Source organism: Garra rufa, chromosome 3, assembly GCF_049309525.1.
Source record: "Garra rufa chromosome 3, GarRuf1.0, whole genome shotgun sequence".
Lineage (NCBI taxonomy): Eukaryota > Metazoa > Chordata > Actinopteri > Cypriniformes > Cyprinidae > Garra > Garra rufa.
The window spans coordinates 52,130,724-52,152,461 of record NC_133363.1 but is presented as its reverse complement, the minus strand read 5'-3'; the positions used below and the strand labels follow the sequence as shown (position 1 = coordinate 52,152,461).

Genomic DNA, 21,738 nt, shown 5'->3' with positions numbered 1-21,738 from the left:
TTTAAGAACTAATTTAAGTAGTCTATATAAATTATATAAAGTAAAATAATTACTCTGGCATTAATTAATTCAATTTATAGTTTTAGGAGAAAAGTTCCGATAATTAAAAAAAGGTAAATCTGATTAAATAATTAATGATGACATTCTTTGATATTAACACACTTAATGTATTTAATTGGTCTACTTTAATGTCAACTAAATTTAACCAAATTTTTTACAATGGCTTGTCTACAAAAAGTCCAAGGTTAAAGGCTAACGTTAGCTATCATCATTACAAATATTAAATAGACTGTTCATATGTTGGTGTATCGATGAGCTATAAAGTAGTTTGATTAAAAAAGAAATCATTGAATAAAATTGACGATACTTCACGTGTTTATCCATGTGTTTATCCGATCCAATTTGAAAGGTGGCGCTGTCGCGAAAAACGAGGGGTCTGAGAATGCGGGACTCTGGGTGCGGGACTGTAGATGCAGCAGGCTCCGAGTCTGCAGCTTCATACTACTCAAACCAAACGCACCTCGGGCCCGTTGTGTTTAGATGGTGCTATAACACGCCAGTTCTGCGTGTGGCGCTGTGATCAGACGCGCTTTTCTCTCCCGCGGTGCGGTCAAAGTGCGCTCGTAGTCCTTCCCTCGATCGGCTGCAAGGTGTGCGAGTGTGCTACGATAGCATATGCTAATTAAATAAACAATTTTTTCTTCCGAAATACTACTTTAGCAGCCCAGTCATGGTAAGTTCAATAGACTCTTTTAATTTTGACTTAATATTTGAGGTTTTGTAAAAGAGCGAGGAGGTTTTCATTCATAAACGAGCAGATAATGCGGCCTGTTAGCATCTGAAACGTAGAGTGGACGTTGTTTTCAGTAGTGATCAATGTTTTGTTAGTAACTCTGATCTGGCTTGATCAATGCTTTGACTTGCTGTGCTGCAGCCTAGTCAGCAGCCTCCCTAAGTAGTGTTTAAAATACACTCTCTATGTAGAAAGCTCGTTTGGTTCCCTTGTGAAAATCTTAAAGATCTGTGTGCACTGTGCAGTGTTTCTGTTTATTCGCCAACTAATTCCAGTGGAATCCAACAAGACTGCTATAAGACGGTTAACTAAAGTTCATGCTAGTCAAATATTCATCAGAACCCCGCATTTTATGCAGTAGTGTCTTTTTTCCTTAACAGTTATTGGTATATTAATTTCCTGTGATATTCATCAGAAGCATTTTACTCTATCAAAGATCTAGTCTTATTTGTGACTGTTAGAATAGTTGTATTTTAATGGAACTCGATGAAAAAGTTTAATTGGAATACTTCAGGATTGATTCTAAATTATATTAAATTCCCCTTCTTTTCTGCAGAGTTTGCCGCTGAACCCCAAGCCCTTTCTGAACGGTCTCACGGGAAAACCTGTGATGGTGAAGCTGAAGTGGGGTATGGAGTACAAGGGCTACCTGGTATCGGTGGACGGCTACATGAACATGCAGGTATGTCTGATTATAATTTAGGATTATAAATCCATCAGTCATTGATTCTGGTGTTTTGATCTGCTACATACAATATCCATATAAACTAAGTGGGACACAGCATGGTATCTAGTGGAATTTAAACCCTTGCTTACATATAAGTTTATATTGATTGTTATAGATTCAACAGAACTTAAACATTGTAAGTAATCTATATTGGCTAATTGAGCTGTGTTTCTCTGATATATCTAGTTGGCCAACACAGAAGAGTATGTGGATGGAGCATTAGCGGGACATCTTGGTGAGGTGCTTATCAGGTAAAGTTTTGTATTGAAACTCATTTTACATTTCTGTAATAATAGAAAATGCCTCCTTTATATTAAATAATACTGATTTGTTTTCTTTTTCTGTAGGTGTAATAACGTTTTGTACATAAGAGGAGTAGAAGAAGAGGAAGAAGACGGCGAGATGAGAGAATGATGAGCGATTTCTTTTTCTAATCGGATTGGTTGATTTATTGGTTTGAGTTTGTCTCAGTTTTATGTGAAGCTTTGTCTCTTTTCTTTGTAAAATTGTTAGTTATTTTTTACACTGTAAAAGTTATTGGGGGCGCAATGACAAATAAATTGTGCTGTTTGTATATTTTTGTTGTTCCTTTCTTTTTTTCTATTTGATCCAAAGTACAGCAAAAACAGTCAAATGTTAACATGTTTTTGATAATGTTAACACATGATCCTTTAAAAATAATCCTAATATGCTAAATTTGCTGTTCAAGAAACAGAAAAAAAATAAAAATGATCAATATTTAGAACAGTTAAGTACTTTTTTTTTTTTCTCCAGGATTCTGTGATGAATAGAAAGATTCAAAGATCAGTATTTATGTGAGATGTAAAGCTCAGTATACTTTTTAAAATGATCAAAAGTCAGATAAATGCTGTTCTTCTGAACTTTCTATTCATCAAAGAAACCTGAAAAAAGTCCACTCCACTGTTTTCAACATAATGATAAATGCTTTTTGAACAGCAAATCAGGATATTAGAATGATTTCTGAAGGATCGTGTGACTGGGGTAATGATGCTAAAAATTCAGCTTTGAAATCACAGGAATAAATTACATTTTAAAATATATTCAAAAAGAAAAAAGTTACTTTAAATAGTGCAAATATTATTATTTAACATTAAACTAATACATTTAGCTTTAGACAGATTTGTTCTGTAAAATTATACAGACAAGAAAAGGAAAAACACTTTTTTACTTGCATTTTGTGTATTATGAAAGTTTTAGGACCTGTGCAAACCTAAATAGAACCATGCTTTATCATTGTTTGAAAATAAATGTTACATTTTCTGCAGATTTTTTTTGTGAAAAATAAAGTGGACCACTGTAGTTCACATTCATTCCACTTATCTTTCTTTTTACCTTTTCAGAACGAAGACAACATTTGTTTACCTCACACACATAAATCACATGAACCCCAACAGCTCCTCCCTTACTGAACATTTAACCTGTTTCCCTTCTGACCTTCGTTCAAGTTGCTCAATTTTGGCTTCGCTAAATATTTACCCACTCTTTTATTCCTGAGCTCTGCTCTGAATAACTTGCACACAAGTAAACCTAACAATGTCTGCGAGCAGTTTCAAACTTTTCGTCAAGAATGCAACACAAGTGGTTCTAGTTTGCAGAAATGGTGAAAGGTATCTTACCAGAGATGGGATGCAGACGCTGACTGTAGTTGAGAACGGCAGTGTGTTGATTGGACAGTAAGTTTTCACTAATTGTGCAATGAATTCAGCATGAGTTTAACTTTTGGAAAACGTTCGTGGTTGTTAGCATTTTTTATGGTAAATGTATGTTTAGGGTAGAATATTGTAAAACAAACTAAAGCATTTAAGACCGATTTGAAAATTTTTGCATTATGTTGATAAAAAAAACCCATAAAGCTGTCCTTTTTTAAAGTAACTGTTAATCATACACTACCAGTCAAAAGTTAATGTTTTTAAAGAATTCCCTTCTGCTCACCAAGCCTGCATTTATTTGATCCAAAGTACAGCTAAAACAGTAACATTTCTGAAATATTTGTACTATTTAAAATAACTGTTTTCTATTTTCAAATGTAATTTCAAAGCTGAATATTTGGCAAAATTACTGCAGTCACAAGATCCTTCATAACTCATTCTAATATGCTGATTTGCTGCTCAAAAATCATTTACGTTGAAAACAGCTAGTAGAATTTTTTTGATTTGCTTCGATTAATAGAAAGTTCAGAAGAACAGCAATTATCGGAATAGAAATATTTTGTAACATTGTAATTGTCTTTATCATAACTTTTCATTTAAAGCATCCTTGCCAAAAAAAATTATATACTGACTTTTGCTTTTGAAAGACAATGTATAATGTTACAAAAGCGTTTTATATCAGATAAATGCAGATCTTTGGATCTTTCCATTAATTAAATAATCCTATTAAAATATACTTAACTGTTTAAAAAAATTGATGATAAAAATGATTAAAAAAAATATATCTTGAACTTGATTTCTCAAGGATCATGTGAAACTGAAGTAATGATGCTGAAAATGTAGCTTTGATCACAAGAATAAATTATATTTTAAAATATATTCAAATAGAAAGCAGTTATTTTAAATAGTAAAAATATTTCACAATATTACAGTTTTTGCTGTATTTTGGATCAAATAAATGCAGGCTTGGTGAGCTTTAGAGACTTTCTTAAAAAACATTAAAATATTACCTGTTCAAAAACTTTTGACTGATAGTGTAAGTATATGGGCTGTCCTCATTTAGCCATGTGTGTCTATAGTGATGGACTAATTAAAGCTGTTGGACCGGCAGACATCATTGAGTCTCAGTTCAAAGGAGCAAAGTTTGACAATGTTCTGGATGCTTCTGGAATGTGTGTTATCCCTGGTAAGTGTTACACCTACCACTATTTCTGTTGACAATTCCTTTAACAAAAAATTGAAAGAATCTTAACATAATTTTTAGGTCTGGTTGATGCACACACACATCCAGTATGGGCCGGAGACAGAGTGCACGAGTTTGCCATGAAGGTCCATTTGTCTCTTCTCTTGCATGTTATATTATATATATATCTGGTGTCAAAGGGTAATCAAGCATTATCATTATCCCTGTTGTGTCTACAGCTGGCTGGTGCCACATATATGGAAGTGCATGAAGCAGGAGGTGGAATCCATTTCACTGTGACACAGACTCGCTCAGCAACTGAACGACAGCTATTAGATGGTTTAAAGACCCGTCTGGAGCGCATGATGAGAACTGGAACCACGTTGGTGGAGTGTAAGAGCGGATATGGGCTTGAGCTAGACACTGAACTCAAGATGCTGAGAGTGATCAATGCAGCCAGAAACTCACTGCCAATCGGGATATCAGCAACATACTGCGGAGCCCACGCAGTACCCAAGTACATATTGGCATAAGACACTTTTTTCTAAACTTTTAAACGGTAGACGACTCTTAATTTGTCAAATATGCATTTTCTGTCTCCACTCAGAGGTAAAACTATGGAGGAGGCTACTCGGGACATTGTGGCAGTGCAGCTGCCCAAGATAAAAACGCAAATTGCTTCAGGCGAACTGCAGGTGGACAACATTGATGTATTTTGTGAGAAAGGTGTGTTTGATCTGAACTCAACACGTTGCATACTCAAAGCTGGCAAAGATATGGGCCTCAACATCAACTTTCATGGCGATGAACTCCATCCAATGAACTCGGCACATGTATGTATGCATACTCACATACTTGAGTTGTTCTTAAAGGATTAGTTCACTTCCAAAATAAATACTTCCTTATAATTTACTCACCCCCCATGTCATCCAAGATGTTCATGTCTTTCTTTCTTCAGTCAAAAAGAAAAGATTTTTTGAGGAAAACATTCCAGGATTTTTCTCCATGTAGTAGACTTTAATGGGGATCAATGGGTTGAAGGTCCAAATTGCAGTTTTAGTGCAGCTTCAAAGGGCTCTACACAATCCCAGTTGAGGAATAAGTTTCTTATCTAGCGAATTTTCTAAAAAATAACTGAAAAATTATATACTTTTGAACCACAAATGCTTGTCTTTTTACAAGTTTAACCTTAATGAGGTGAAAATGAGATGGAAGTTTTCTCCCTACTCTACATTTTTGAACCAGAGTGTGAAGATGTGCATCGCAGAGCTATTGCAAGTTTTTTTTTAGTTCAGTTTATTTCTACATTGTAAAAAGTTTTCACCAGTTTCAACTTAAAAACTTAAGTTTAGCAGCTGCCTTAAAGTTTTAAGTTAAGTCAACTTAAGTCATTTCAACTCACAAGTTAAATCAACTCATTTTATTTTATTTGAGTTAAAATGACTTATAGTTTTAAGCTGATTTAACTTAAAATTTTAAGGCAGCTGCTGAACTTAGGTTTTTAAGTTAAATCTGGTGAAAACTTTTTACAGTATAGAGCACATTTTAACTCGGAACAGAGCCAACCAAAGTGCTGCACAACAAACAATAATATATACCCAAAATAAAAATTCAGTAAACAAATTAAAACTAATCAAACCAATATAACAAAGGAAAAAACAGTAGAATAGAATAAAACCATTCAAAACCACTACTATAAGTTAAAAGCCAGAGAGAAAAGATTAGTTTTAAGATATGACTTGAACTTAGATAAAGTGGAAGCCATTCTAATGTGAACTGGTAAGTTGTTCCAGAGGGTGGGGCCAGCTACCTCAAAGGCTCTAGACCCCCTGGTTTTTAAGCGAGTTCTAGGGGTTTCGGAGGCGAAGTTTGCCCTCTGATCTTAGTCCCCTCGCCAGGGTGTAGGGGTGGAGTAGATCGGACAAATAAGGCGGAGCTTGATTGTTAAGTAATTTGTAAACAAGTAGTAGGATTTTAAACTCAATTCGATAATGGACTGGCAACCAGTGCAATGATTGCAAAAGGGGAGTGGCATGATCAAACTTTTTACACCACTTCAGGAATCGAGCTGCCGCATTTTGAATCACTTGTAACCGAGAGATTTGTGACTTTGATATACCAAAGTAAAGAGAGTTGCAATAGTCCAGCCGAGACGTAATAAAGGCATTGATAGCAACCTCTAGAGAGCTTTTTGAGAGAACTGAAAGGGAACGAAGATAAAAGAAGCTGGAACCTACTACAGCACTGATTTGTTTATCAAATTTTAAGGAATCGTCAAACACCACCCCCAGATTCCGGACATAGGGAGAGATGAAGGAATTTAAGGTCCCGAGATTGAGTTGAATACTTGCCCTGTGTTCGGGGGAACTAAAAATGATAACTTTTGTTTTATCGGAGTTCAAGAACAACATTTTTTGAAAGCCATGATTTGACATCAGTATCAACAGTGAAATTTGTATTCTTTGTCAAAGGCAAGTAAATTTGTAGATCATCAGCGTAACAGTGAAATGAGACGTGTTTTCTAAAGATAGAGCCCAGAGGAAGAAGATGGAGAGAGAAGAGAGCCGGAGACAAGATAGAACCCTGTGGAACTCCGCAGGTTAAATTGCCTGGGGTCGAAAGAAAACTTTCAATTTTTACCACAAATCTCCTATTTGTTATTTAAACCAATTTAAAACCACCCCCCCCCCAGACCCACATAAGATGCCAAACGAGAAATGGGAATCTCGTGATCGACAGTTTCGAAGGCAGATGATAAGTCCAGCATCACTAGAATAGCAGAAGCACCAGAGTCAGTAGTCATTAAAATATCACATAAAGGGCAGTTTCAGTACTGTGGAGTGATTTGAACCCAGACTGAAATTTTTCAAAGATGTGATTATTAGTTAAGAAAGACTGAAGTTGAAGAAGCACAGTTTTTTCCATTACTTTTGAGATAAATGGTTAAGCCGAAATTGGCCTATAATTTTCTAAAACAGAGGCATCAAGAGAGGGCTTCTTGAGAACTGGAGTAACTATGGCCATTTTCAGGTCATCTGGAATAGTCCCGGATTTCAAACAGTTATTTAAAGGAACACTCCACTTTTTTTGGAAATAGGCTCATTCTCCAACTCCCCCCGAGTTAATAAGTTGAGTTTTACTATTTTGAAATCCATTCAGCCGTTCTCCTGTTCTGGCGATATCACTTTTAGCATAGCTTAGCATAGATCATTGAATCCTATGAGACCAATATAGCATCTTGTTCAAAAATGACCAACAAGTTTCGATATTTGTCCTATTTAAAACTTGACCCTTTAGTTATTTCGTGTACTAAGACCGGATCTTATCGGCCTAGTACACAATATAACTACAGGAGAGTCAAGTTTTAAATAGGAAAAATAGTGAAACTCGTTGGTCATTTTTGAACGCGATGCTATATTGGTCTAATAGCCTTGGAGAATGAGCCTATTTCCAAAAAATGTGGAGTGTTCCTTTAACAATGATACCAGCCCTGGACCGACGGTATCAATCATTTGCCTCAAAAAGCGAGGGTGTATTAGATCAAGGGGACAGACAGAGGGTTTTAATTTTGTGATCACCTCCTTGACAGTTTGTAGAGATACAGAAATGAATGTAGTCCTAGGAGGTGTTGGATTTGAAGGTGGCAGCTCAAGGTTATCTGTAACCTGTATATGAGCTCTCAAATTTGCAACTTTGTCACAAAAGTATCTCAAGAAGTCCTCAGAAAGATGAGATGAGCAGTTGTGGTTAAAAAGTATATAAATTGTTATTTTTTTTGTAAAAATGACCAATCGTTTCGCTAGATAAAACCTTTATTCCTCGGCTGGGATCGTGTAGAGCCCTTTGAATCTACATTGAAACTGCAATTTGCACCTTCAACCCGTTGATCCCCATTGAAGTCTAGTATATGGAGAAAAATCCTGGAATGTTTTCCTCAAAAACCTTAATTTCGTTTCGACTGAAAAAAGAAAGACATGAACATCTTGGATAACATGGGTGGCAGTAAATTACCAGGGAATTTCTTTTCTGAAAGTGAGCTAATCCCTCAAACAATCACTGTTTTTCCTCCAATTTAACAGCTTGGGGCAGAACTTGGTGCTTTAGCCATCAGCCATTTAGAAGAAGTGACAGATGATGGAATTGCTGCGATGGCAAAAGCTAAAACATCAGCGGTCCTCCTGCCCACCACTGCCTATATATTAAGGTAAATAGCCACAATGTTGAACTTGTCTTGTTTTACACATAAAATTATTTAGGGAAATTTGATTTCTTCTTGCGTATGTTGAAGGCTTTCTCCACCACGCGCGAGAGATATGCTTGATGCTGGAGTTATAGTGGCCCTTGGCAGTGACTTCAACCCTAATGCCTACTGTTGCTCAATGGTGACCATAATACTCAAAACTGTTTTAAACAAGTTATCAAAAGTTATCCATTTCATTCCATTGTGTCTGTTTGTTTATTAGCCTATGGTGATGCACTTGGCCTGTGTGCTGATGAAGATGTCTATGCCAGAAGCTTTGGCTGCAAGTACTATAAATGCAGCCTACGCTCTCAACCGTTCACATTCGCATGGGTCGCTTGAAATCGGGAAACAGGGAGACCTTGTGATCATCAATGCACCACGGTTAGATCATATGCATACAATAGCTAGAGATCTACGAGGGCAACTGCTGTCATTCATTAAGATTTATGTAATTTGAGTTATCTTCCCCTCTGCTGCAGGTGGGAACATCTGGTCTACCAGTTTGGGGGCCATCAGGAGCTAATCCAACATGTCATTATCAAAGGCGAGATTGTTTATGAAAATGACAAAGTCTTGAATCTTTGAGGATCCTGCACCATGGCCAAACCCTTAATGAAGCAACACAAGATTGTGTGGTAAAATTTCATTACTGTGGCTAGTAAACCACATGTTTTGTTGATAGGAATACATTAATAAATAATTTGTATAAATATTCACACAAATTTAAAGGTGATTCTGTTTACAAAAGTTGTGTAAAATCATACAAACTTTTTGTGTATCAGTGTGTCCTTCCATCTCCAAAATGTTTCTGTCATCGTAAAGGAAATGCACGGTTTAGTACCAGTTCCATCTTGTCTCCTCCTAGTGCACAGGCATCTAACACACACAGCAGTCTTTGATTGGTCAATTGATTTGCAGTGGCGATCAAGTCCGCTGTTGGAGAAGAAAGAGAAACCAGATTTAAATGTTTAACTAATATATTCCCACGTGAAATAAAAAAGGAAAAATCAAAATAAAAAGGACAAATAAGAATTGCTGTGTGGTCAGTTTTTAGTGGTAGTTGTTATTTTTATGTGATTAAAATAAAAATCATTTTCATGTATAATAAGTTTTACCATATACTTGATTTACAGTTGAGGTCAAAAGTTTACATACACCTTGCAGAATCTGCAAAATGGTAAATTCTTTGGTTTTTTAGCATTTTGTGTGTATTTGAACCCTTTCCAACAATGACTGCATGATTTTGGGATCTTTTCACACTGAGGACAACTGAGGGACTCATATGTAACTATTACAGAAGGTTCAAACGCTGACTGATGCTCCAGAAGGAAAAACAATGCATTAAGAGCCAGGGGGTGAAAACTTCAGGGCAAATTTAACTTATTTTGTTATCTGGGAAACTTGTAAGTATCTTCTGTAGCTTCTGAAGGCCAGTACTAAATGAAAAAAATATGATATTTAGGCAAAATAAGAAAAATGTACACATATTCATTCTGTTCAAAAGTTTTCACCCCGGCTCTTAATGCATTGTGTTTTCTTCTGAAGCATCAGCTGAGTGTTTGAACCTTCTGTAATAGCTGCATATGAGTCCCTCAGTTGTCCTCAGTGTAAAATAAATCTCAAACTCATACAGTTATTGTTGAAAAGGGTTCATGTACACAAAAATGCTGGAAAACTAAAAGAATCTGTGTGACCTGAAGGATTTTTCTAAAGAACAGTGGGTAGCTTAACTGTTCAGGACAAACAAATAACTCAAGAATAACTATCACTAAACAAAAAAGAAAAAACACAGCTGTGGATCATTCAGGTAACAACACAGTATTAAGAATCAAGTGTATGTAAACTTTTGAACAGGGTCATTTTTACAAATTCAACTATTATTTTCTCTTGTGGACTATATGTAAACGTCTTATATGTGAAATATCTTATTCAGGTCTGTACTAAATGAAAAAATAGCATGCATTTTGTATGATCCCTATTATTTTGATAAAATAATTAACATTTTGCATATTCCGCAAGGTGTATGTAAACATTTGACCTTAACTGTATTAAAAAAAAAAACTCTGCCCCTCTTTTATCGGAATGAATTAAAGTATGAAACACATTTTACGTTCTGAAAAAATAAAGCCCATTTGCTTCATATTTACCAGGGCTTGGGGGCGGGGCATGTGGTGAAAAGCCTCCGTGTGATAGGATAGACTCCCAGGAGTTATTGTGTGACAGGGGGAGGGGCATCCAGTGCAAGTTTCCTGGGGCAGCAGGCAGAAACAGAACATCAAGCATCACTCCATCTGATAGAGCTAAAGTAGGGAAACAAAAAAAAAAACATTTGATCACAATACCGCAAACACACTGTGATTAAGACTCTGACTTCATGCAAAAAACTTTTAAAATGTACACCTCTCATTGTCAGAGTGAAGTAGCCAGTGTAGCAAGAGGCGGGGCTAAATGACTCCAGCTCTCTTTGTGGGAGGAGCTTGTGAAAGTTGTTAACCTGTAGCCCCACAGCAACAGCCTGAACATGTCGCCGCTCATAACAAAAAACCCGTGGCAAAGTTTCAATTGCAACACGTGTCAGTCCCAGGCGGGAGGTCATGGGGCTAGTGGGTGGCGTTGAGAACTCTTCGTCATCATCTTCGTCATTACTGTCATCTTCCTGTTCTCCGACTAGAAACTCCATGGCACCATCAAACAGGGAAAAATCTGCACAGGGAAATTCATAGCAAATCTGAGTCAATTTGCTTTAGAGAAGGGATTTTTGTCAATATTCATTGCTCATCCTGATTAGCAGTCTGGTTAAAGGATTATTAACCCTTATTCCTCAGATGGGATCGTGATGAGCGATGGTCCAATATATAGAAAAAAAATCCTGGAATGTTTTCCTCAAAAAATATTATTTCTTTTTGACTGAAGAAAGAAAAACATTAACATCTTGGATGACATGGGGGTGAGTAAATTATTAGGAAATTTTTATTCTGAAAGTGAACTAATCCTTGTGCAGGGTGCATTAATATCCAGGAATATTTATGGTTCTTACCTCTCTCCGCATCATCCTCTGTTGCAAGTGGTTGCAGAGGTGGTGCCAACCTGAGAAAGAGTGTGTTATTATCCTTTACATTATACCCCAACAGCAGTTCTTCTCTATTGGACAGAAACTACACATTCTTACCGCTTTCTAGGACTAGTACTGCTGAAAAGTTTCCTCTTCACGGGTGTCCTGTGAGGTTCAGACCTATGGTTAAAACAGTTAAAAATAAAGAAGGACAGTTCACCCAAAAAATTAAAATGTAATAAAAAAAAAATCTCATCTGATCTTCCTTCTAAGAAAATAAAAAGGAGGGCTTTAGCTGCTCAGTTTCACACAATGACATTAAAGGGGAACAGCTGCTGTCAAGTTCCACAGTAGCTATCAAATCTCATTTACACTTCTGCACTTCTGTGTTTCATTTTTTAGATAGGTTTATCCATATTTATTACATCAGAAACCCAAAATAACACACACCCCTCTCTTTGCCGTCGTACTCTAGGGCTGAGTGGAGCTAATGGAAGATCTGAATACTGTGTTCGCCCACTGTCCTATAAAAAAGAAGAAAACAGAGATATAAAAAAGAGAGGTACACTACTGTTCAGAAGTTTGGGGTCAGCCGTTTATTTATTTATTTTTTAACAAGGATGCATTAAATTGATCAAAAGTGAGAGTAAAGACATTTATAATGTTGCAAAAATATGTATTTTAAAATAAATTGTGTTCTTTTGAACTATTTATCAAGCTACCCTGAAATTTTTTTTAATACCATAATAAACGTATCAACATTGTAATACTAAGAAACGTTTCTTGAACAACAAATTAGCATATTAAAATGATTTCTGAAGGATCATGTTCATCAAAGACTGAAGTAATTCAGATTTGCCAACACAGAAATACATAGTATTTTAAAATGCAATACAATGATAAACAATTACTTAAACTGGAATAATATTTCATATTATTACTGATTTTGTACCATATTTTTGATTAAATAAATGCAGCCTTGGTGTGCATAAGAGTCTCACAATAATATTTGGTCACACTTTATATTATGTATGCTTATATGCTTGACTTTCGCCTCTATTAAGTTTGGATATGTGTAAGGTTATGGACAGGTTTGGTGGTATAGGTAGGTTTAAGGGTGGGTTAGGGTGTAAGGGATGGGTCAACAGTGGTAATTACAGAAATTAATTACAGATGTAATTAAATATAGGTTTTATGGTACAATGTATGTACACAATTATTACATTGTTCTAAATGATTAATTTAAAATGTAAGTGCATAGTAGTTAAGGCCACCTAATGTAAAGTGGGACCTAATATTTTACTAATCCAGTATGTTGTATAATAATGTGGGTTATTTGTTGTTGTCTATGCATGTACCTCTCTATGATGGTAGCAGGCTGCAGTGATGACGCACTGAATAGCAAACTGCCGTTTCTCTCTATAATTTAACTTCTCACACTCTAATTTCATCTCTCCTCCACTGATGAGACCAGCTTCCCCTGCAAACACACACTAAAATCAGTGACAGGAAGAGCTTTAAGACAATTGACTACTGAATTAATTTAATCTATAAATACTACAGAATGCAATTTTAGGCCATTATTCCATGCTTGGTCCATTCAAAAAATAAGCATTTTTATATGAACACTGGCAAAATCTTGAAACACTGTCAAAACATTTTCTGCTTCTCACCTTGTCTGTTTTCCATGAAGTTATGTAGTGAAACAGGAAGTGGCGGGTAGCTGAAATATCCTCCAATCACAGCTCTTTCCAGCAGACTGCTCTCATCTACATGCTTCAGCCAGTGGAGAAACTGCCGGATGGGCCGTATTCCTCTGTATGGCATCACGGGGTGAGACCCTGTGCCTGTTTTTATGTTTGAAAATTACAGAAGGGGATTCTTCTCATTCTGAAACAAGTCTACATTGACTACAGATTTTTAAAAATGCTTTTGAAAGAAGTGTCTTAAACTCAGGCTGCATCGACTTGGTCAAAAGTACAGTAAAAAAAAAGTTATATAGCAAAAAGTTTCAATTTAAAATAGCTATTTTCTTATTTACAAAATTTTAAAATATAATTTATTCCTGTAATGGCAAAGCTGAACTTTCAGGATCATTACTCCAATCTTCAGTGTCAGACGACCCTTTAGAAATCATTCTAATATGCTGATTTGCTGCTCAAGGAACATTTCTTATCATTATCAATGCTGAAAACCACTTTACTATCTACCATTTTTGTGGAAAACCAAAAGAAAGTTCAAAACAGCATTTATTTGAAATGTCTTTACTGTCACTTTTGATCAATTTAATGCACATATTATATGTCTGGTTTATAAAAGAGTGTTATTTACCTGTGCAGTAAACCTGGGTCAGCGATGTGTTGGTGAGATATTCAAAAGTTGTAGCTCTGTCAACTGCACTTCTGATCAGCTTTAGTCTAGTGCAGACAAGCAGCGCCACTAAATAAAAAAATCTAAATTAATAGTTTGTCTATAACAACAGCACAGAGACAGTGAAGAAAACTATTTACTTGGATAGATGCGGCTTTGAATGTCAGGCTGTGATGTGGAGAAAAGCTTGATCATGATTGGCTTGTCTGATGTTCTGTCTGCCAGTTGAAGCCAGCGATATTCCTCAATTTCTGATCTTTGCCCATCTGCGAGAGGAAAAGTTTTCAGTCTACTGGTTAAAGATACAAATTCAGCACAATTCTGTGTGTAACAAATCCCTCACCTTTCCTTCTGACACGTTCTGGTCGACCAACAAAGATCACAACACCATGACATCACAGATGTGGCCTTGTGGACAACCAGGAAGCTCCTGCCTATAAAACATGATTACTTAATTAATTTCTATATGCCGTAGAAGTCATACATTTCAATTTAAGACTACAGAAGATATTGATATTGTGATTTTGTACACACACCCACAAATGAATGAATGAGGCAGGTCTGGTAAAATCCATTCGGGAGAAATCTGGTTCTTAGGGATGATAGTTATTTGAGCTGTGGGGTTCCTGGAATTAAGACTGATCTCTAAAGGATGAACAGAGAAAGAAAGAAAGAAAGAAACTAAATATGTATATCATCCATGAATAAGAACAAATATTTTTTTATCCCATTCATTTACTGCAAAAGTTTGGGGTCAGTATTTTGTTTTGTAAGACATTAAAACTTTTATTCAGCAAAGATACATTAAAATGATCAAAGAGTGACTAAAGACATTTATAATGTTACAAAAAATATTTATATTTGAAATAAATGCTGTTCTTTTTAGCGAATAAAAAAACCTGAAAAAATATATATATAACTTACATTTGAAAATATATTAAAATAAAAAAGAATTATGTTAAACTGTATAAATATTTCATAATATTACTATTTTTACTGTATTTTTGATTAAAAATGAAGCCTTGGTGAGCATAAAATACTTTAATATTAATATATATATATATATATATATATATATATATATATTAAATAAATGCTGTTTGAATTATGTTAAATTGTATAAATATTTCACAATATTACTGTTATTTTTTAGCCATTTCATCTACTGCAAAAGTTTGGGGTCAGTAATTTGTTTTGTAAGAGATTAAAACTTTTATTCAGCAAAGATACATTAATAAATGATCAAAAAGTGACAGTAAAGTCATTTATGTTACAAAAATATATATATTTGAAATAAATGCTGTTCTTTTTAGCAAATAAAATATCTTGAAAAAAAAATATATAAAACTTACATTTGAAAATATTCTCAAATAAAAAAATATTATGTTAAATTGTATAAATTATATTATATGTTATATAATTATATGTTAAAAAAAAAATTATATTTTAAATAAAGGCTGTTCTTTTTAGTGAATAAAAAAGCCAGAAAAAAAAAAAATTATACATATATATATATATATATAAAACTTACATTTGAAAATATATTAAAATAAAAAAGAATTATGTTAAATTGTATAAATATTTCACAATATTACTGTTTTACTGTATTTTTGATCAAATAAATGCAGCCTTGGTGAGCATAAAATACTTTAATGTTACAAAAAAATTATATTTTAAATAAATGCTGTTCAAATTATGTTAAATTGTATAAGTATTTCACAATATTACTGTTTTTACAGTATTTTTGATCAATATAAATGCAGCCTTGGTGAGCATAAAATACTTTAATGTTACAAAAAAAATTATATTTTAAATAAAGTCTGTTCTTTTTAGTGAATAAAAAAGCCAGAAAAAAAAAAATATATATAAAACTTACATTTGAAAATAAATTAAAATAAAAAAGAATTATGTCAAATTGTATAAATATTTCACAATATTACTGTTTTTACTGTATTTTTGATCAAATAAATGCAGCCTTGGTGAGCATAAAATACTTTAACATCAAAAGCATAATCTGGCCTACACATAATATGTTAGATGAGTTTAATGTTCTCTCTACCAATGTGTGGCTCTGATTCCTGTCCCGTTCGGCTGCTGTAACTTTCCTTGACCCTGTAGCGACACAATCTTACAACGTGACCTGGATGTAGGATTCGGTACCATTCTAGACAGACTGAGTTCCACAGCACAACACAGGCATTGGATGAGCCATCACCGACCTGCAACTCTGCCTGAGAAAAACAGATAGATGCATAAAGTTAAATTCAGTCTCACACCAATCTTGTAATGCTTAACTAAAATGAAGTAGTTCAGATGGTATAGAGATGACATAAATAATTGATGGGAATGTTGAATAGTTAAGACTATAATAATCTAAAATCTTTAAACAGGTGGAAACAATTGCTCACAATATCAGTCAATAAATTTCAACAATTGACAAATGCAGAAATAATAAAATCACTAAACTCAGCCAATATTATCCAGAATCACAATATTTTTGTATCTCTGCTTTGTAAATGCCAAATTAATACAAAGATTCCAAAATTAATACAAATGTTAAAACAATATGTAATTTATAACGTTTTTAAAAATATGACCAGGTTCCAGGCAACATAAATTTGCATGAAAAAGGATGTCTCATATTTGACCTCTGACCTTATAAGGACATTCACATTTCTGATCTGCTTTCCCATAATAAATCAGTCTGGATTTGTGAAGGATCCGCACGCACAGAGCACCTCGGTACCGTCGAGATCCACTCAAGAAACGTCTGCGTACTTCTGCAAGCGAAACCGTCGACCCGATATCTGCCATCAGAAATAAAAGCATATCCATGAACTTTATTATACATTTTAATTTTGGAATCCAGTTTATAATACAAAAGTTAACTACTTTAGAGTCAAGATACACTACCAGTCAAATTTTTTGAACAGTAAGATAGATTTTTTTTTATGTTTTTTAAAGAAGTCTCTTTTGCTCACCAAGCCTGGATTTATTTGATCCAAAGTACAGCAAAAACAGTGACATTCTGAAATATTTCTTACTATTTAAAATAACTGTTTTCTATTTGAATATATTTTAAAATGTAACTTATTCCTGTGATTTCAAAGCTAAATTTTTAGCATCATTACTCCAGTCACAAGATCCTTCAGAAATCATTCTAATATTTTAATTTGCTGCTCATAATTTATTGTTATTATGTTGAAAACATACATTTTTTTTTGATGAATAGAAAGTTCAGAAGAATTTATCTGAAATAGAAAACATTTTTAACATTATAAATGTCTTTATCATCACTTCTGAACAATATAAAGCATCCTTGCTAAATAAAAGTTTTAATTTTTATAATTGTTTTTTAATTATACTGACTCCAAGCTTTTGAATTCTATAGTGTATGTTACAAAAGTTTTTTATTTCAGATAAATGCTTATCTTTGGATCTTTCTATTCATCAAAGAATCCTGAAAAAAAAATACTCAACTGTTTTAAATATTGATACTAATAAAAAAAAAATGTTTCTTAAACAGCAAATCAGCATATTAGAATGATTTCTGAAAAATTACTGAAGACTGGAGTAATGATGCTGAAAATTTTGCTCACATAGAAACTACAGTTTTAAATATATTCAAATAGAAAGCTGTTATTTTAAAAAGTAAAAATATTTCACAATATTACTGATTGACTGTATTTTGGATCAAATAAATGCAGGCTTGGTGAGCAGAAGAGAATTCTTACTGTTCAAAAACGTTTATAAGTGAGTGATTCTCTTACAGTAGGCATCTTACAGCCCATGCATGTACTGTACCATAGGACTGTACACACCATCTATCTCATCCTCAGAGTCCTCTGCGTCGGGTTCAGAGGGAGGCGTGTCCCGCCACACCTCCCCATAGAAGTCGTGATTGTTCCACAGCGGCAGGTAGGAGTTTCTGCGGGCTCTGAGGGGTCCTGCGCTCGGCTCTGCCCCCATCCAGGGAATGGACCTCACATTGACCGATGAGAGCGCCCGAAGAGCGGCATCACCGCCAGAGAGTCTGTCCACCTCCAGACTGCACACATGAAAAAAACCGCCGTCTCCGTCTCTGTCTTCCCCGCGGCTGAACTCCACATGTCGTATGACGGAGCCGCAGTGGAGTTTATTCACGCTGATGAGTCTGTTTACAACTGGATCCAAAGAAACGCGGATTTTACAGTCTCCATCCGTGATAGTAGCGTCAAATAGACTGTCGGACATGGAAATACTGTCCGGGAAACGGACCCCGAAGTCTGCGTCTCTGCCGTAGCGCTCTAAAGAAATCACGTACAGCGGTTCCGAGCGGGTTCGTGCTCTTGGGGAGGCAGACGTGTTGGAAATTAACCGATGTAGTGTCTTTTTGAGTGTGCCGCACTCTGAGGAGCTGCTTGACAGCGCCGCCATGTTTACGCGACACAATAACAATGCCGCAAAGCATTATGGGTGATTGAGTACGGCACAGAAATATGTAAAGAAAACGAAAATAAAATATGCCCGGATTTACAAACAAGGTTTAAGACTAGTGCCAGACTAAAATGCATGTTTGAGTAGACTTAACTGAAAGCAACTTGCACTGACATGTCTGAAAATATGCCAATGCCACTGATTTGTGGGATGAACACCAGTAATGTTTTTTCTAGGGCACTTTTTTTTTTTTAAGCTACTTAAATGTCCTAATTTAACTAAGGCCCAATCCTGGCTAAATCTAGACCATAATTATGAAAACAATTACTGAAAGAAATAATAAAACTAAAAAAGCAATAAGCAAAAGATAAGAAAGACGTAACAATCAAAAACAGAAAGAATACATACAAAAACAAGAAAAAAAAATGAAATTAATCTAAATTAAAATATTATAAATATATTATTAAATGTTTTAAAATAGAGTAATAAATATATTTTAATAAATAAATAATTAAATTAATTAAATGTATTATTATAAAATTAGGAAAACTAGAAATCAAATATAACATAAATAAATACAATAAAGAAATAAATTTAACAAATACTACTGACAATAAATAAATACAACAAATAGAAAATAAAATATACTATAACGTACTGTAAAATATATATACAGTATATATATATATATATATATATATATATATATATATATATATATATATATATGAAGTATATATGAATTTTATTTGATAAAAGAAAATTAAACATCAAACAAAGAAAAAAATGTAATAATGCATAAATACATTTTTAATAAATAAATACATTTTATTATAAAATTAAGAAAAACAGAAATCATATATATCATGAATAAATACAAATAAATAATAAAGAAATAAATGAAACAAATATTGACAAAGAATAAATACAACAAATAAAAAGAATAATATAATATTACAAATTCTATATAATAGATATGTATATAAATATATAATAGTTATGCATATGAATATGAAGTATACATGAATTTTATTTGCTGAAATAAAATTAAACATAAAGAAAAAATGACTGAAATTTAATTTTACTTACAAAATAGATCAATAAATAAATTTTCAATAAATACATTTTATTATAAAATTAAGAAAAATAGAAAAATAAATTAAACAAATATTGACAAAGAATAAACCCAACAAATAGAAAGAAAAATATAATATAAAATTATATATAATTATAATTGATATATGCATATATATATATATATTAGAGATGAATATGAAGTATATATGAATTTTATTTGCTAAAAGAAAATTAAATATGAAGAAAAAATGAAATTACTGAAATTTTATTGTTATTATAAAACATATTAATAAATAAATTTGAAGTAAATACATTTTATTTTAAAATTCTGAAAAATAGAAAATATAGCATGAATCAATACAATAAAGAAAAAAATGAAACAAGTATTGACAGAATAAATACAACAAATAGAAAGACAAATATAAATATAAAATGATATAAAATTGAAATATATATATATATATATATATATATATATAATATATATATATATATATATATATATATATATATATAATAGATATATGAACATGAAGTATATATGAAGTTTATTTGCTAAAGAAAATGAAACAAAGAAAAAATTAAATGTCTGAAATGTACTTTTTATTATAAAATAAATTAATAAATATATTATAAAAAATATTACAACAATAAGAAAAATAGAAATCAAATATAACATGAATAAACACAATAAAGAAAAAATAAAGAAATAAATTAAACAAATATTGACAAAAACAAAATACATGTATGAAGATAAAGGAGAAAACTACACATATTTTAGAAATGTGAAATAAATATTAAAAACCATGAAAAAATATTACAACATTACGAAAAATGAAAATCAAATAGAAATACAAACAAAATATGTAGACCTATAACGATAAAGGAGAAAACTACAAATATTTTAGAAATATAAAATAAATAAAATGTATAAAAAAAACACAATGAAATAATAATTAATAAAATATAAATATTAAGAAAAATGAAAATCCTATAAAAATATTACAATTAAGAAAGTCTAAATAAAATTTAAAAAATTGAAATGTAATCGAAAATAAAATACAGGAAGATAAAAATACAGAAATCAAATAAGTAATAAAAGAAATGCCAACTATTTGGTTCCCATGGCAGTGTGTAATGATAACACACACAGGACGCCATCTAGCGGCGACTGTGCCTCACTAAATACTGCAGCCGCGCTGAATGAACTCACACAGACGCTCTTGGATTCGGGATTGTGGGATCCCTCATTAGCGGACTTCTAAAGAAGATAAATTAATAGCCGCAATGGATACAACTTATTAGCATTTCTTTTTTATGTGGAATCTAGTGTTTGAAGCCTGCTGTCCGGACTCTTATGCCATGTGGAAATATTACAGAAATGGGGTTGTACCGAAAAGAAACAAGCAGAAATCGGTGAGACTGTATTTTCAATTCAATATGTTTATCCTTTTAAAGTGTATTTATCAATATAGGAGACGTTTCCTTCGTGTATTTTGAATTAATTTTGAATTAGATCATTTATTTGTATGATTGCTAAACTTCTAAATATAAAGCATTGGAAGTGCAATTAATAAACTAAATAGGCAAAGACCCTCATAATCGTATAACATCCAATCTCATATAATAATAATGTGTTACAACTAAACAGGAGAATGAAGTTGTCAACCTCCCTCCCATTTCCAATGGGATTCCCGCGAAGTCAGTAATCCTGGTAAGCATTTTAGTTGATTAAGTTTGTCCTTTTTTAATTAAGACGCCTGCAGTTGTGACAGTTTCTTTCTTTCGTAGTGGAAGACTTTGCATCAGCTGTAACGCAATCTGTTAATTTACTGTTGCTAATTACGCTCCTTGTGTTACTTGGGGAAGCCAATCATTTGAGCTGTTTGTGTACCACACTTTGTCGCTCCCTCATTTAAGATGCATGACTTGTTCAGGATCACCACACCAGAGGCCAAACCACTGCACAAAGACTGCAGGAGCTGTTCTTCTCTCAGGGTCTGAGGGATCACGGGGCCCTGGACAGAGGTGTCAGAAAGAAGGTGTGGGATGAGAGATTCCAGATTTCATTCTACTTAAAAACAGATGTGCTTGTGCTAATATTTTGTGTGATTTCTTTAACTATGTGATAGAAAAACATTTTAGGCCACCAGAGTGTTCCATTATCCAGAGTGAGTGTGGAAACAGAGCTGGAAATCACAGCTCAC

General features: G+C 33.4%; 3 protein-coding genes across 3 annotated transcripts; 2 read left to right on the top strand and 1 right to left on the bottom strand.

Moving 5' to 3' along the window:
- The first annotated feature begins 574 nt into the window (after positions 1-574).
- Positions 575-2,094, top strand: snrpf (small nuclear ribonucleoprotein polypeptide F). The gene is made up of 4 exons (XM_073836361.1): positions 575-733; positions 1,350-1,475; positions 1,707-1,771; positions 1,868-2,094. The coding sequence occupies exons 1-4, from the start codon at positions 731-733 to the stop codon at positions 1,932-1,934; spliced, it is 261 nt and encodes an 86-aa protein (XP_073692462.1). The 5' UTR covers positions 575-730; the 3' UTR covers positions 1,935-2,094.
- A 143-nt stretch (positions 2,095-2,237) lies between these two features.
- amdhd1 (amidohydrolase domain containing 1) lies at positions 2,238-9,724 on the top strand. The gene is made up of 9 exons (XM_073836360.1): positions 2,238-3,214; positions 4,270-4,376; positions 4,455-4,519; positions 4,613-4,890; positions 4,981-5,206; positions 8,453-8,577; positions 8,662-8,755; positions 8,837-8,997; positions 9,096-9,724. Exons 1-9 carry the CDS (start codon positions 3,075-3,077, stop codon positions 9,199-9,201), a joined length of 1,302 nt encoding a protein of 433 aa, XP_073692461.1. The 5' UTR covers positions 2,238-3,074; the 3' UTR covers positions 9,202-9,724.
- LOC141331334 (RPA-related protein RADX) lies at positions 9,412-18,570 on the bottom strand. Its single transcript, XM_073836359.1, is given in 16 exon segments — positions 9,412-9,549; positions 10,764-10,916; positions 11,017-11,319; positions 11,654-11,703; positions 11,786-11,848; positions 12,119-12,192; positions 13,027-13,148; positions 13,342-13,515; positions 14,000-14,107; positions 14,179-14,304; positions 14,382-14,429; positions 14,432-14,472; positions 14,575-14,683; positions 16,098-16,269; positions 16,694-16,845; positions 17,860-18,570. Coding segments are annotated over 16 exon segments (2,412 nt in total). The 5' UTR covers positions 18,455-18,570; the 3' UTR covers positions 9,412-9,427.
- Between the last annotated feature and the right edge of the window lie 3,168 nt (positions 18,571-21,738).

What these genes read in the sequence shown, in the direction of transcription:
- snrpf (XM_073836361.1), top strand. An exon ending in ACGGCTACATGAACATGCAG is followed by an intron (nt 1,476 to 1,706) that starts GTATGTCTGATT and finishes TGATATATCTAG; the next exon opens with TTGGCCAACACAGAAGAGTA. An exon ending in CTTGGTGAGGTGCTTATCAG is followed by an intron (nt 1,772 to 1,867) that starts GTAAAGTTTTGT and finishes CTTTTTCTGTAG; the next exon opens with GTGTAATAACGTTTTGTACA.
- amdhd1 (XM_073836360.1), top strand. Translation starts at nt 3,075, where the DNA reads ATGTCTGCGAGCAGTTTCAAACTTTTCGTCAAGAATGCAACACAAGTG. An exon ending in ACCACTGCCTATATATTAAG is followed by an intron (nt 8,578 to 8,661) that starts GTAAATAGCCAC and finishes CGTATGTTGAAG; the next exon opens with GCTTTCTCCACCACGCGCGA. An exon ending in GTGATCATCAATGCACCACG is followed by an intron (nt 8,998 to 9,095) that starts GTTAGATCATAT and finishes CCTCTGCTGCAG; the next exon opens with GTGGGAACATCTGGTCTACC.